We start from the raw sequence: 14363 nt of genomic DNA, 5'->3' as shown, positions 1-14363 counted from the left end.
TACTCACATACAAAATTCAAAAATATTATTAATATTAAACGGTTATCTACTTTATACAGTTGTTTATTCAGATTGTACCTATAATAATAATGTGTATATTTCAATTTCAAGATTTTATAAAATAATTAAGAATGTATTAATATTTACCATTATATCAAATAACTATACCGAGTTAGACATGTCATCAGCATAACACTGCAATATACTACATATAAAATGATGTGAAAGGATTATGGTATAAGAAGTTTAAAATTAGCCTAAATATTTTGAAAAATTCATTGTGTATAGAAAATAATGATATACGCCTATATGGATTAATAAAACGTTTTAAATCCTAATGGTTGACATTAGATTTTGAAATCACAACTCAATAACTAAAACTGGTTCGAAGAAAAATCGTCATTTTTTAGTTGAATATCCAGTTTTGAAATATAAAATTATAATGAAATTCTAATACTTAACTTCAAATGTACCCGGTCGGGTGGTACTGCTGAGTGCCTGCCCATAAATAATCTCCTGTCACTAACCATTGTAAGATATCAAATTTGCTTATTGTACTTATTTTTGTATAGATTGTAAATTATTTTGAATAAAAAAAAAAAAAAAAAAAAATTATAATAAATAAATAAAATTGCGCGTATGTATTTTTGATATTATTAGAATGTTTTAAATATATAAATAACATTATAGGATACTTGTCTTATATTTATGTGATTTTCAACCTCGCATACAATTTTTTTATCAATTTTATCACCTTATTTGATATATAACTAAAAATTCCAAGGCTCTATTTATAAATTGATTATTCATTTTAAATTCTGAACGAAGTGATGAATGTACTGATTTTACAATAACTTCAAGAGTAGTTATGGCAAAGTGAATATCTTTGGTGCATTATAGAGGACAAAAGTAAACATTTTCCAACAGTTTTCAAAAAAATCGAAGTTTATATGGTTGTAACTTAAAAATGAATCACTATGAATACTTTAAATTTTCATCGAATGTTTATATTAGTGTTGTTTATACACAGTTAAATTTTCAAGATATTTTGGCTTTTTTTGAGTTATTTATTGACAACTGAAATTTTCGATTTTTCTAAGTATTTTTTTTTTTTTTTAACATATGTAATACAAGGTTACTTATAAGTTATTCTTATTTTAGCTAAAAAAAAAAAAATCAAAAATAGTTAATCACTATTTTTTTTATGAGCGTTTGAATTTTAAATTTTTACGAAATCGCGTAACGATAACGATTTTAAATATTTGTTACTATCTGTCATCCGCGTGCTCGGCCCCCGTGGATAGTTGTTTGTAAATTGTGGGGCTGTTTCTTTATTTTGATCATAAAATGCTATAAACTGTAAAGTGATATAGATACCTTATGGCTTATACCTACATAAAATAATAATAAATTAAGATGTTTATAAATTCTCATAAATATACTTATAGATAATAAAAACAATTTTTCTTACATATTGATATTATTATTCTTACACCCGAGAAATATACTATTATATAATAATATTTAACGTCGTTAAATGAATAAAAATAATAATGCATATTAATGATTATTAAACAACAAAATTGGGCATGGCATTTTGTGGATTTTCGTATTATACAGCTGCCAATCCGCGCGCTACTGACTTATTATACAACTTTTCTGTTGGTTATTATTATTATTGAAAGCGTTTAACCTATTCTAACTACCCGAGTCTCAAGATTATGTACGTTATTCGAAGTTGGAACACAGTGATCTATACTTCAAACCCCTCAGGACCGCCAAGACCATTCAAAGCACCGAGCCGTTGTTACTTCTAATATTGATTCATCAATCATCGCGCGTCGATTCTATAAATACATTCTGAGGTGGGTCATGCCCGTGGGCAATAATTGCTTAACTATACGCTTTGAACAATTATTTGAATATTTTATAATATACTTACCTAATCTAACCTACGTTGAAATTTAAATTTTACAGGAGAAACAAAACTTATTTTATGTAACTTATTTTTTTCCCCTTTCGAAATAAATGAAATAAAAATACACTTACTGACTTACTGTTACTAAATATTAAGCCTATAGGAAAACGTATAGATAATAGAAATATTTCGTTTTCGCCCCAAATAGTGTGTTTAGATAAAAATAACATATTTCTAAACGACTAAACTATATGTAACTAGTTTTGTTTTGTTATATGTATTTGGTTCTTGTAACATGATTAACCTTACGATACGTTGAATGGTGTGGATTTGTATGCGTGACAAAAAATTGAAACTTCCTTTTATAGTAAAGATTATTCAAAAAGTATAAGTCGTAGATACTTGAAAATTTCACCAATTATTTAGATTGGCATTCAATTTTCAAAATATTTCGCTTATTTTAAAACTATTTAAAGGGATCTGAAATATTCGTTTTTGTTTAGTTTTTTTTTATAAATATAGATAACATTTTTTTGCTGGATCAAAATTCTTGAAAATTTAATACAAAGCTCCTCATAAGTTAGTTTTATTCAAAAATTATAAGAATACATAGACACAATTTTTTTTTATATTAGCATTTGAAATTCAAATATTGACAAAAATCATGAATATTTGTAAATTATTTTGTAGTTAAAATTTATAAAAAATTTGTATAAATATCTAAGAGTTGAAAATGCCATACAAGATTATCCATAAGTTTGGTTTACACTTAACAATAATTATAAAATAACTTGGGGTACACAGGTCATTAAAAAAAACCACCTTTTTTACCTCCCACTGAAAAATATAACCTATAGGCTGATAAATCATCTCTGTTCAGAATTGTTTTTCGTATCAATAATACCCATCTTTGAATTTAAATTGAATACATCCATTATAGTTATCTACTATACAGCAAATACACAATTGATCACTCTTTTCTTTTTGTGTGTCTGTGACAGAATCATAACATTTTGAAATAATGCTTCAATTCAAACTTCTGGGGGTGGTTTCCGATAGCAAAGTGAATAACCATGGTGCATTACACAGGTCAAAAGTAAAAATTTTACAACAGTTTTCAAAAAAATCGAGAAAAACAAAAAAAAAGTGACGGAAAAACAGGAATTTTCACGCAAAACCAGTTTTCGATCAAATTGATTTTTTTATATGGTTACCTATAATAAATTGTAATTCAAAAACTAATCACTGTAAATACTTGAAATTTTCAAAAAATTTTCTAATTTTTTATTTAGTTATTTAGATAGGTATTTTCTTTACATGATTTAATTTTTAAAATATTTTGACTTTTTTTTAGCTATTTATAGACAACTGAAATTTTCAATTTTTCTGAAATTTTTTTTTTTGAAGTGTCGATAAAATTTTTTTGGCCTAACAAGAATACTTGAAAATGTAATACAAAGTTTCTCATAAGTTATTCTTATAGTGGTTTAAAAATTATAAGAATACATAGGCACAATTTTTTTTTATTATCATTTGAAATTGAAATATTGACAAAAATTCGTCAAAACCATGAATATTTGCAAATTATTTTGTAGGTTTAATTCATAAAAATGTTTGTATAAGAAGCTAAGAGTTGAAAATTCAATACCAGATTTTCCATAAGTTTAACTTCTAATAATTATGAAATAACTTAAATTCTGGTGTATTCAGGCCATTGAAACATAAACCACCTTTTTCACCAACAATTCGAAAGGATATAGAATCGTTTTTCGTATGCAATGATACCTATCATTGGATTTAAATTTAACACTCCTATAATATATAGTAATGATCCATACGGCACCTAATATACAGCAGAGCGGTACCCATTTACCCGCTTTTTTTTTGAAATAGGTATCGATAAAAAAAAATTGCCTACCCAAAAAAATTTAATACAAGTTTTTTCATAAAATATTCTTATTGTAGTTAAAAAAAATCAAAAATTGTTACGATTTTTTTTATAAAGTTTAAAGATCAAATTTTTACGAAATATGTCAAAATCACGGAAATTTGCAAGTAATTTTGTAGTTGAAAATTCATAAAAAATTTTATATTTATACCTATGTTTGAAAAATTCAATAATAAGTTAGGAAAAAATGTTATGAGTGTCTGAATTTTAAATTTTTACGAAATCGCGTAATGATTACGATCTATCCTAAAACGATTTTCAATATTTGTTTTATATCATAATTTCAATTACAGCACTAACTCAACTAATTATCTTATACTTTACGACTACAGTCACGCGATTATAGCAAGACTCAAGTTTTGTTATAGTAGGTATTGTATTGTTGATATAGAAATCACATCGTTAAGATAAAGCTTAATCGTCATTGCCGTCGAATCGCTGAGATTGTTGAAAATGATCATTAGTAGACAACAAATGTGTAGTAGACCGCATATTATGACGTATAGAAGCATGTGTGGTAGATGACAATTAGTGTGCAGTAGACCGCATACAACAAGAATACCGAAAATGTTTAATGTACCTATACAAGGTTTTCCATAAATTTGGTTTATAATAATTATAAAAGGACTTAAACCAGTGTCGTACCGACGGGGGGGGGGGTTAACCCCCCTCAAAAGTGAAACATGTAGGTATAATTCTTCTATGGAATATTACATTAATAACATTTCATACATATACATAAATGGTAACCCCCCCCATAAACGAATTCTGCGGACGCCACTGACTTGAACGATGACCAATTAAAAATGTTTATCCTTAGTTTAAATTTTTACAAAATCCGAAATTCGCTTATAAAACAACGATTTACTATCAAATAATTTTAGATTATTGTTATATTAGTTGAAAATTACTATAGTCGTAGAAACTTTAAATACACACCAGTTGCTTAATTGGAATTTTCAGTACATGGTTTAATTTTGGGGTATTCTGATCACTAAAACATAAACCACCTTTTTCACCACCCAATTTAAAATAAATATCCTAGGCTAGGGCCGGATAAAGGTTTTTGCCGCCCATAGGTTAAAATAAATTTACCACCTTATTTACAAAGATAAAATTTACTATTTCGTGTCGACCGTTAAAATTTGCCGCCCTAGGCTTCAGCCTATACAGCTTAAGAGGTAATACGGTCCTGTCTTAGGCTGACAAATTATTTTCGTTCAGAATCGTTTTTCGAAAACAATGATACCTATCATTGGATTCAAATTTAAATTTTATTACTCCTACATATACTAGTGATCAACGTTTCAATGTTCCGTAGGAATATTCATTTTATATAATCGTAATTGTTTTTTGCACGGTGGATTATGAATACTTTAATTTTTATAATGCGTATAAACACTATACATTGGGGTGTTAACCAGTTGCCCCCCACGGCTGTTACGAGGTTTTAAAAATAGTTACTAGTTGCCCTCAACCAAATGTACCAGACACCAGTTGCCCTCACATGTTAATATATATATATATATATGTAGATTAAAATATATTATCTATAACTTGTAAAATAGGGGAGGTAAATATATCAATCATGCAAATCCACCTCAAACCTAACTCTGTATCAATGAAATCATTCAAGATTCGAATTTGACGATTGGAAGCTGTGAGTTTGAACCAACTTATATAAAATAACGGTTAAATAATATTTTTTAAAGCACAGATAGGTTTTTGTCTAAACATAATGTCATACTACGTCAAGATCTAGGATTTAGGACATAATAATAGGTGTATTAGAACAATACTATACCATTGGCGTAACTGAGGGCCAGCAGACCCCGCGTTATGTGGGGGCACGGTAATTTGGGACCTTTGGTTATAGGGTTATATTTGATAAAAATAAAACAATATTTTAGAGGCCCATTTTTTATTTTTGAGGGGGGGAGGACCCAAATCTTTTTGTTACGCCACTGTTCTATACAATATAATTATTTAACAATACGTCAATACAAATACCGTATAGGTACGTTACATTAAGCCAGTGCACCAATTCTTAATACAATGTTTATTAGTACCTATTTACTATTTAGAATTGTAAATCTAAAGATAAAAACCTATAGGTTTCTTTAAACTTATATTATTGCTAATAGCTATTATGGGTTATTTTACTATAGAAGAATTCTGCATGACATATTATAATATATGTACCTACTTACCAACATAATGCCTATAACGGCCATAACACAGTAGGTATATTAGTATATTACTATAAAGGTCAGTCGTTCTTCTTAAAAAGTATTGAAGACAATTCATATAGTACTATGAAAACAATAGATAGTAATAATGTAGCATATTTTACAATAAACAGCGTATTCGAGAATAAATTAATATGTATTTACATAATACATACACGTAGATTTAAGTGTCTATTTATACATTATGCATGATATAATACATAGGTATTATAATAAATAATGGTTTGCCTATAACCTATTTGTTATTTTGTTTTGTTTGTTTTGACACGCCTAATAAGTTTTCTGAGAACTTCTAATTAATTATATATTTTGTGTTTGGGTAGAACTGATTGTACTGTAGGTAATTACTAACATATTTCTATGTCTATATAATACCTAGGCTTTAAATCATAAATAATATAGATTATAGCTCATAAGTAAGTCACTGTTCACTGACATAATATAGAACAACCTATAGGTTGTTAAAGTATATAAACCTAGACTATGGTGTAAAGTTAGGTACCTATTCCACAGAATAAAGTTAGGTTACACGAGTATATTTTATTTGAATAACACGTCCTACGACATACCGCTGTATACTAATTGAGTCCCTATACCTGAAGGGAAAAAAATAATATACTAATTGACTCCGAATATTATTTTGAGTAAAATATAAAACCAAGGTTTATAAAAATTAGAAAAAGAAAAAGATGAAAATATCAAAGTATACAAGAAATTATATAAAAAAAAAAGAAATCCAACATCAAATGGAGCTGTTGCAATTAAACACAATAACTAGATTTGAATATATACAATGCTTATCCCATACATTTTTACCAATATAAAAAATGTTATTTTATCAATACCTACATTTGCGTTGCGGAGGGTCCACTGTAATTTGGGGCCTTTGGGCTTTGGTTAAATTTAATTTAATTCTCTCAAAAAAAAATTAAATAATTGCTTTATTTCAAATTAAATTAGGGTTAATCTATTATACGAAATATGTTCGTAATCGTATAGTAAATGTTAATAATAATGTTACTGTGTGTAAATACCTACAACAGGATTAAAGTTAGGTTTAAACTAGGTATCTTAAATCATAACCTACAATAGGTAAGTAATAACAATATTAATTTTAAAGCGTTTTATTACTCAATATCTCCAGCCAACAAAGTTATGTAGTGTACTCATGGGCGCCGCGAGGGGGGTGCAAGGGGGTGCACGTGCACCCCCCTGGCTTTTCAAAAAAATAAAAAAATTGAATGATATTATATAATATAATATTTATAATATCAAATAATAATAATATAAATTATTATTATTATATCATATATATAATAATTACTAATATTATATAATGTATATTAGAATTAGAAATCACCGTATACTATGCACAAATGCACCCCCCTGATAAAATTCCTGGCGGCGCCTATGATGTGTACTGTACGTAACATGTGTAGTGTGTAGAGGTATAGATCGTTATGCGTATTGCGTATAATATATACCATTATATTTACCATTATTTATAGATTTTGTATATTATATCTATATTTAAATATTTTACAAATCACTAAATTCAAAAAATATAATAATATAATATAATACTTTAAATTGTTTGTATAATATTATAATATATGTTAGTTGACAAGTTTGCCCAAAAAAATGCTAGAAGATCGCAGAAATTTAAACAAAATAATTCAATTCAATTTAGTAATTATTTTATACATTAAGTAATAATTGTGTAGTATTAAACGAATACTGTTATTTTGTATCATGTCATAACAATACAATTTTAATTAAAATAAGTGATTTACCTATATGAAATTAATGTCTTTAAATTAATATATCTACCTAAACAATATTTTAGGGGCCCGTTTTTTATTTTTGCGGGGGGGGGCAATTTTTTTTGTTATGCCTCTGGTGAGTACGGTACAAACCTTTTCATAAAGTCAAAATAAATTTTTCATTTTCCACAAAATAATTTTTTCCTATTTTATAACTTAACCTTTAAATATTTGGTTATATCTATATTATATATATTTGTGTACTTACAGTATATCTATATTCTGTGAATTGAAAATTTGTTCATTGATTTCCTCCAAATAGCGTCTGCAATCAATTTGCTTAACACAACAGCTACAGAAGGCTATAGCAGGTGAAATATCGAAAGTCAGAAACAAAACAAAGCACACAAATCTTATATATATATGTCGTAGCCACTTCGTGAAAAGATGATCATTTCATATTTTTAGGATATGAAAACGGTTTTTTTACACTTGCGCGATACTGTCCAAGTTATATCTGGAGGCAGTGGCGGATTTACGGGGGGGGGGGGTCCATGGAGTCTGGACCCCCCCTAGACACTGATATATACATACATATAATATAAATATATAATGCATACACAGAGTCTGACCCCTAGCTAGTATACATACATAAACATAATATAATATAACACAGGACCACCCCCAGAAAAATTTTGAAAATCCGCCACTGTCTGGAGGTGCCTAAGTTGTTCATAGAAAAGTGCTTGTCAAACCAAAATATGGATATGATATGTGTTTGTTTTAAAGGTAATTTAAAATGTAAGTATGTAACAACCGTTGTTACAAATAATTTTCCTCTCTAATAATTAAAAAAATGATTGTAATATAATTAATATGATACAAATAGTTTTAAATGAACTATATAATATGTATAATAACCACAGAATAGATGAAATATTATACCATTCTGGGTAATAACTTCAGTTAATTTTAGATAAAAATAACTTACATTTATGGTAATTAAACCTTGTACCTTGACCGTTGACGTAAGTAATTAATGTGTATTTTGGTAGACAAAGTAAACGATCACGTAGTGAAAAAAATTACACGATATTAAAATGGAGACCATTTCATGAAAAAATGAGTAATGACCCTATTTTGTGAAATATTTTCGAATTTCAATGTGTAAAAAAACTGCTTACAATTTTCCATTCCATGAAATGGTCATCTTTTCATGAAGAGATCAATTTTACGAAGTGGCAACCACATAAATAAAATAAAATTAAGTTGGATGCATGAAGTTTATTTTGTATCTTTTTTTACTCATTGCTTTTCTGACTATGTCTTTTTTCCTCTTTACTAATAGTGCTTTTGACTACAAAAAGAACATAATTTAATTTGTTAGAACAATTTTCACCAAAACTCGGGAAATATATAATTTTGTTTATTATGTGGAATTACAGAAGGGAAACTATTGTAATTTATGAAGTTCCTAATCAAGCAGTTAACCTTTAGACTTATGACTTCATAATTAGCAAATCAAGCAAACAAATAGATAAATATAATAATTTTAACAATGTATTATATTGAATATTTATTTACCTAACTATAAAAATAGATAAAATATATTCCATACATAATTTTCAATTTATTATTCATATTTTAACAACTAGTAAAAATACTTTGATCAGATATTATTATTATAAAAATATATTGTGCTCCACTAGAATATGCAAATTGGGTTTTCTGCACATCCCCAAACAACACCCTGCCATAGGGTATAGGGTAACCGGTTTCGATAGTAGGGTGGTGTGGGAGAATGCGCTGAATCGGTGAATTCTCTCACTGGACAGTGTCAGAGTATAAAAAAAAGTAATTAAAAGTTAGTAAACAAATATGAACAATGGTATTTCATAATTTTTATATATGTATATGTAGCTACTATCTATCTATTCTTATTCAAAGAATCTATAATTTATAATAAAAATGCATGTTGCAAGTGAACACACACAATTTGATTACTTTATTTACTTAGTTAACATTTTCAAGTTATAAAATACATTTTTAGTTATACGTTTTAAGGTACATAATGTCCTCGAACTTTATGATAGTTTTTTATTTTTTCAATGTCTACTGAAGGATATTGTTGTTTGACAGCATCCATGTCCAAATTTGGATATCGTTTCATCAGATGCATCACATGGTTACGATCACGACTAAAAAAATATATATACTTGCATATTATATACAATCAAAGCAAAATTATTTATTTAAGACTTTCCTTATAAGTAATAAAAGTAAAAGTTTATTATATTATTGATCTTTAGGTTTATAATACACATGATATACTGGAATAAATTCTAGACAATTTATTGATACTCTACTGTATAATAATATAAATAGAAGAACATTTTTCTGAGTATTAAAAATGATAATTTTAGAATTTCAATATTATACTTCTATTTAAATATTCATAAATATATTGAAATAATTACAAATCGTATTCAGTATACAATACATTTATCAGTACTTCATAGAGATGTATGACTTCAAAAATTATATTCATTCCGAACATAATGAGATAAATAAAAATATATTATTAATTATAATTGAAATTTTCTAAAAATATTGAATTCATTGAATGTAACCAAACTTATTTTTGAATCAATTCAAAAGTAAAAAATACTAGAAATAAAATTGAGTAAAATTCTTAAGCACATGACTTAAGTTAATTAATTTTTAAATAAGAGTATTTATTTTAATTATTTAATAAACATATTAAGTACTTACTTTCTACTTTTTCTATTGGCGTTATGTAATTTTTCTCTATATAACCTTTGGAATTTCTCAATGTTTCCATTAACAATATTAAATGTATGTTTATTTCTCCATTTTTTATTCAAAAATTTTGGAATTAAATGTTCAAATTTACGATAAAAAAAGTTCAATCCTGAAATTATAATAAATCACATGTATCAAATTTACAATAATCATATACATGCTCAAATATTGATCATTGATAAATATGGGCCAAATTATTTTTTAAGCAATTAAAATGTTATTAAAAATTAATTATTATAGAAAAATACATAGATTAACTAAGAATTTTTTAAACTTATTATTTCTGCAAAGTTTAATTTATTTTCTAAAAAGTAATAATTTACCCAGTAAATTAGTAACTAATTGTCCAGGTCTTTCTGCAGATTCTCCAACTTCCAATTTGTAATAAGCTTCATTACGTTCACGCACAACAGTTTCTAAATTATTCATACTTTCTTCAACCTTATAATATTATAAATATAAATGTTAATTATATTATGATAACAAACAAATAATCATATTAATACCTTATCAATACGTTCTGGATTTGGGAATAATTCAATTTGAGCTTTACATTCATGTTCCATTGTTAACAACATGTTACGTTCTTTCAATAACACATACCTGAAAGATATAAGAAAAATAATAAGACTAGGAAAAGATCAAGCAGTAATATATAGGTATGTACAATACATTTAGATTATTAGTTATTTAAAAAAGCTAAACCAGATACAGATATTTGTTTAAACCATATTTAAGTAATTTCAATGTGTGAATTGTATGTGTTTTAAATTTGATAAAAATGATAAATAAAATTATTTGAAAAACAATAATAAAAAAAATTTAACAAAAAGTATGTTAAGAGCTTTTTAATATTTTGCAATACTTGACAAGTTTCTTTTTACACTTTGATAAAGAAAAATAGTTAAACATAATAATTAGTGCATTCATCAGTACATTCCTTACTTCTCCAATACTTAATTTTAATCTTCAATTTAAATTAAATTACTTTAATTTTTCAGTAGTTATTACATAAACAAAAATTAATCTAAAATAGTTAAAAATACATTTATAATCTAAAGTTAATCAATGGAACTATATATTATAACAACTATAACTTTATAGCTGAACATAACAAATAACAATAAATAATTTTATTATTAAGTAAATAAAGTGTATTAAATAAAAATCATTTTAAGTACATTAATATAAAAAAAATTAGTTTTATTACCAAAGTTTATGTAAATCTTGATTGCTTTTAATGCGTAATTCATCTTTAGTCCATGGTCTCCCAACTTTTATATTTTCAGCAGCCCAATTTTTTTTATCATCAAAAAATTCCATTAGACTACGATGAACAGTTGAAATATGAATACTGTTTGATCTAAAATGTCCATTATAAGTTTAAAAGAATATTAAGTGAATTTATAATGTATATTATAATTAGGTTTATTAAATTAATTTAACATATTCAAAATATTTGATATAATAGATTACAAGTTCACTTATTAACTAAATATATAATTTATAATAATTAATATACCTTATATTAGTATGTAATGTTGTGTTTGAAATATTTTGGAATATACGAAATTTTGATAAAATTCGAAAAGCCATAGTTATACAATATTATAACTGTTTTAATAAGTAATTCAAATTGTATAATATATTATGATTGTATTATTGTAATCATGTAATTAAATACAATAAATATCCATTACACAGTGAATATGTTTGTAGTTTGTTCACTGATGAGTGAAGATCATCAAACTATAATAAACTGAAAATATAGAAAAAATAAAATAGCATGATTTATTAATTTAATCAGAATATCAGATAATTATTACCTTAGTTCGTGATGTATAGTAATTACTAATTAGGTACAAGTTATAAGTAGAAACTAAAAAATTAAGTGACAATTGACGAATCAAGTCATCTCTCATCTACAACTATCTACACATTACACATGTTAAAGACGATAACAGTAGCACGATGTAAAAAAGCTGATATCTTCTCTACATCGTAGATAATAATCGACAATAATAATAATCACTGCATAGACTATACCTTATCCGGGGTAATAAGTTATAACCGTAGAGATAAAAAATAATATAATTGATAATAATTAATAATATGAAACTGAAATAATTTCAAATTTGTTTCTGGAAGTGAATTTTTATCTTGTGTGATTTTGTGAATAGTGAATACCTATAAAACAAATAATTACATAATATTATAATCTACCTTTATTACAAAATAAAAATAAAAATACATTTGTTTATTAAATTCTATGTAAAGCGATGGTTGATGTCAGCGAAGGGGTAAAAGTCATATATTTTTATTGTTGTTTGATCTATTAGTAAATTTCAAAACATAATTTATGATGAATAAAATAAATATATTTTTTGCTCGTTGATAACGAACATAATGCAACAAATTATGTTTTATTGAATTAATTACTTTAGTTGTACCCACAATGTTCTACCCAAAATTTTAATCAAATTTTGCTATATATTATTGATAAATAATTATTTATTTTAGACACTTTTTGTGGTGGACGAAGTGAGTGACATTATTAAGGACTCAATTGAACATTCAATTGGTAGTCAACTATACCAACAAAATATGGTAAATAAATGGACGGATTCTGTGGTTGAAAACTGTCTTACAAAACTTTCTAAATTGGCCAAACCATTTAAATATATAGGTAAAATAGAAATATTATCATTATTTATGTTTGGAATATTTAATTTTTATCTGCTGTAATATGTTTAGGAACTATTCAATAAGATTTATTTTTTATTTTTGTAGTAACATGTGCCATTATGCAAAAAATTGGTGCTGGTCTTCATTCAGCAAGTTCATGTTTTTGGGATAATTCAACAGATGGTAGTTGTACTGTTAGATGGGAAAACAAAACTATTTATGTTATTGTAACAGTTTTTGGCCTAGCTATATGAACACCAAAATAAAGTCTTGTACAAATCTAATAACATATTTATACCATTAAATATAAAAATACATTTTTTTTAAAAACATGTATAAAACTAGAAAATATTTTTCCTATTTTTGGTTTTGCCATTATTAACAGACAACAGAAAAATTATTATTGATTTTTGCAATTAGCCTTTATTAGAATACTAATTTAGATTTAATTTATGTAATGTAAAAATGATTATTGATTGTTTCAATATTGATAACTAATAAAATAACTATGTAAAATGGTATTTATAATATTTAAATATTTTGTATTTTAATTGTATTATTTATACAATAGCAACAATCATTTAAAATTAATTGTTATCATAAGCTGTATTTCAATAATAAGCACAAATAAATATAAAATGTATTATACAACTATTGTTCTGGTAAATTGATTGTAATTTATGTTAAAATAACAATTAATTTTGTATATGTTTTTTATTTTATAATATATCAATAATTTCAAATTCAAAAATTTGCGGATTTAATTGTAAATTGTTTTCTTTACAAATTTGCATTTATTTTTGGCTACACTTAATTAAGTTATTCATTTGCAACCACAAAATTTCTGAACTGTAAATAATGGAATCAGGGTAATACTATTGAGATTACTCAAACAATAATTTTTTCATACCTACCAAATTATTAACATTGTAAAGTTTTACTTTCTCAAAGAACACACAAAGTAATCACTTTCTGAA

General features: G+C 25.6%; 2 protein-coding genes across 2 annotated transcripts; one reads left to right on the top strand and one right to left on the bottom strand.

The window, feature by feature from the left end:
• Positions 1-9488: 9488 nt before the first annotated feature.
• Positions 9489-12664, bottom strand: LOC114127171 (39S ribosomal protein L47, mitochondrial). The gene is made up of 7 exons (XM_027991337.2): positions 12528-12664; positions 12224-12460; positions 11912-12064; positions 11208-11304; positions 11025-11142; positions 10651-10810; positions 9489-10076 (listed from the first exon to the last, which is right to left on the bottom strand). Exons 2-7 carry the CDS (start codon positions 12295-12297, stop codon positions 9938-9940), a joined length of 741 nt encoding a protein of 246 aa, XP_027847138.1. The 5' UTR covers positions 12298-12460; positions 12528-12664; the 3' UTR covers positions 9489-9937.
• Positions 12665-12806: 142 nt separating this feature from the next.
• LOC114127178 (dynein light chain Tctex-type 1-like) lies at positions 12807-13989 on the top strand. Its single transcript, XM_027991350.2, has 3 exons — positions 12807-13001; positions 13222-13387; positions 13492-13989. The coding sequence occupies exons 1-3, from the start codon at positions 12981-12983 to the stop codon at positions 13638-13640; spliced, it is 336 nt and encodes a 111-aa protein (XP_027847151.1). The 5' UTR covers positions 12807-12980; the 3' UTR covers positions 13641-13989.
• The last annotated feature ends 374 nt before the right edge of the window (positions 13990-14363 follow it).

This window comes from Aphis gossypii, chromosome 2, assembly GCF_020184175.1.
Source record: "Aphis gossypii isolate Hap1 chromosome 2, ASM2018417v2, whole genome shotgun sequence".
NCBI lineage: Eukaryota > Metazoa > Arthropoda > Insecta > Hemiptera > Aphididae > Aphis > Aphis gossypii.
Note: the sequence above shows the minus strand (reverse complement) of the source record. Positions and strands in the feature narration are given on the sequence as shown.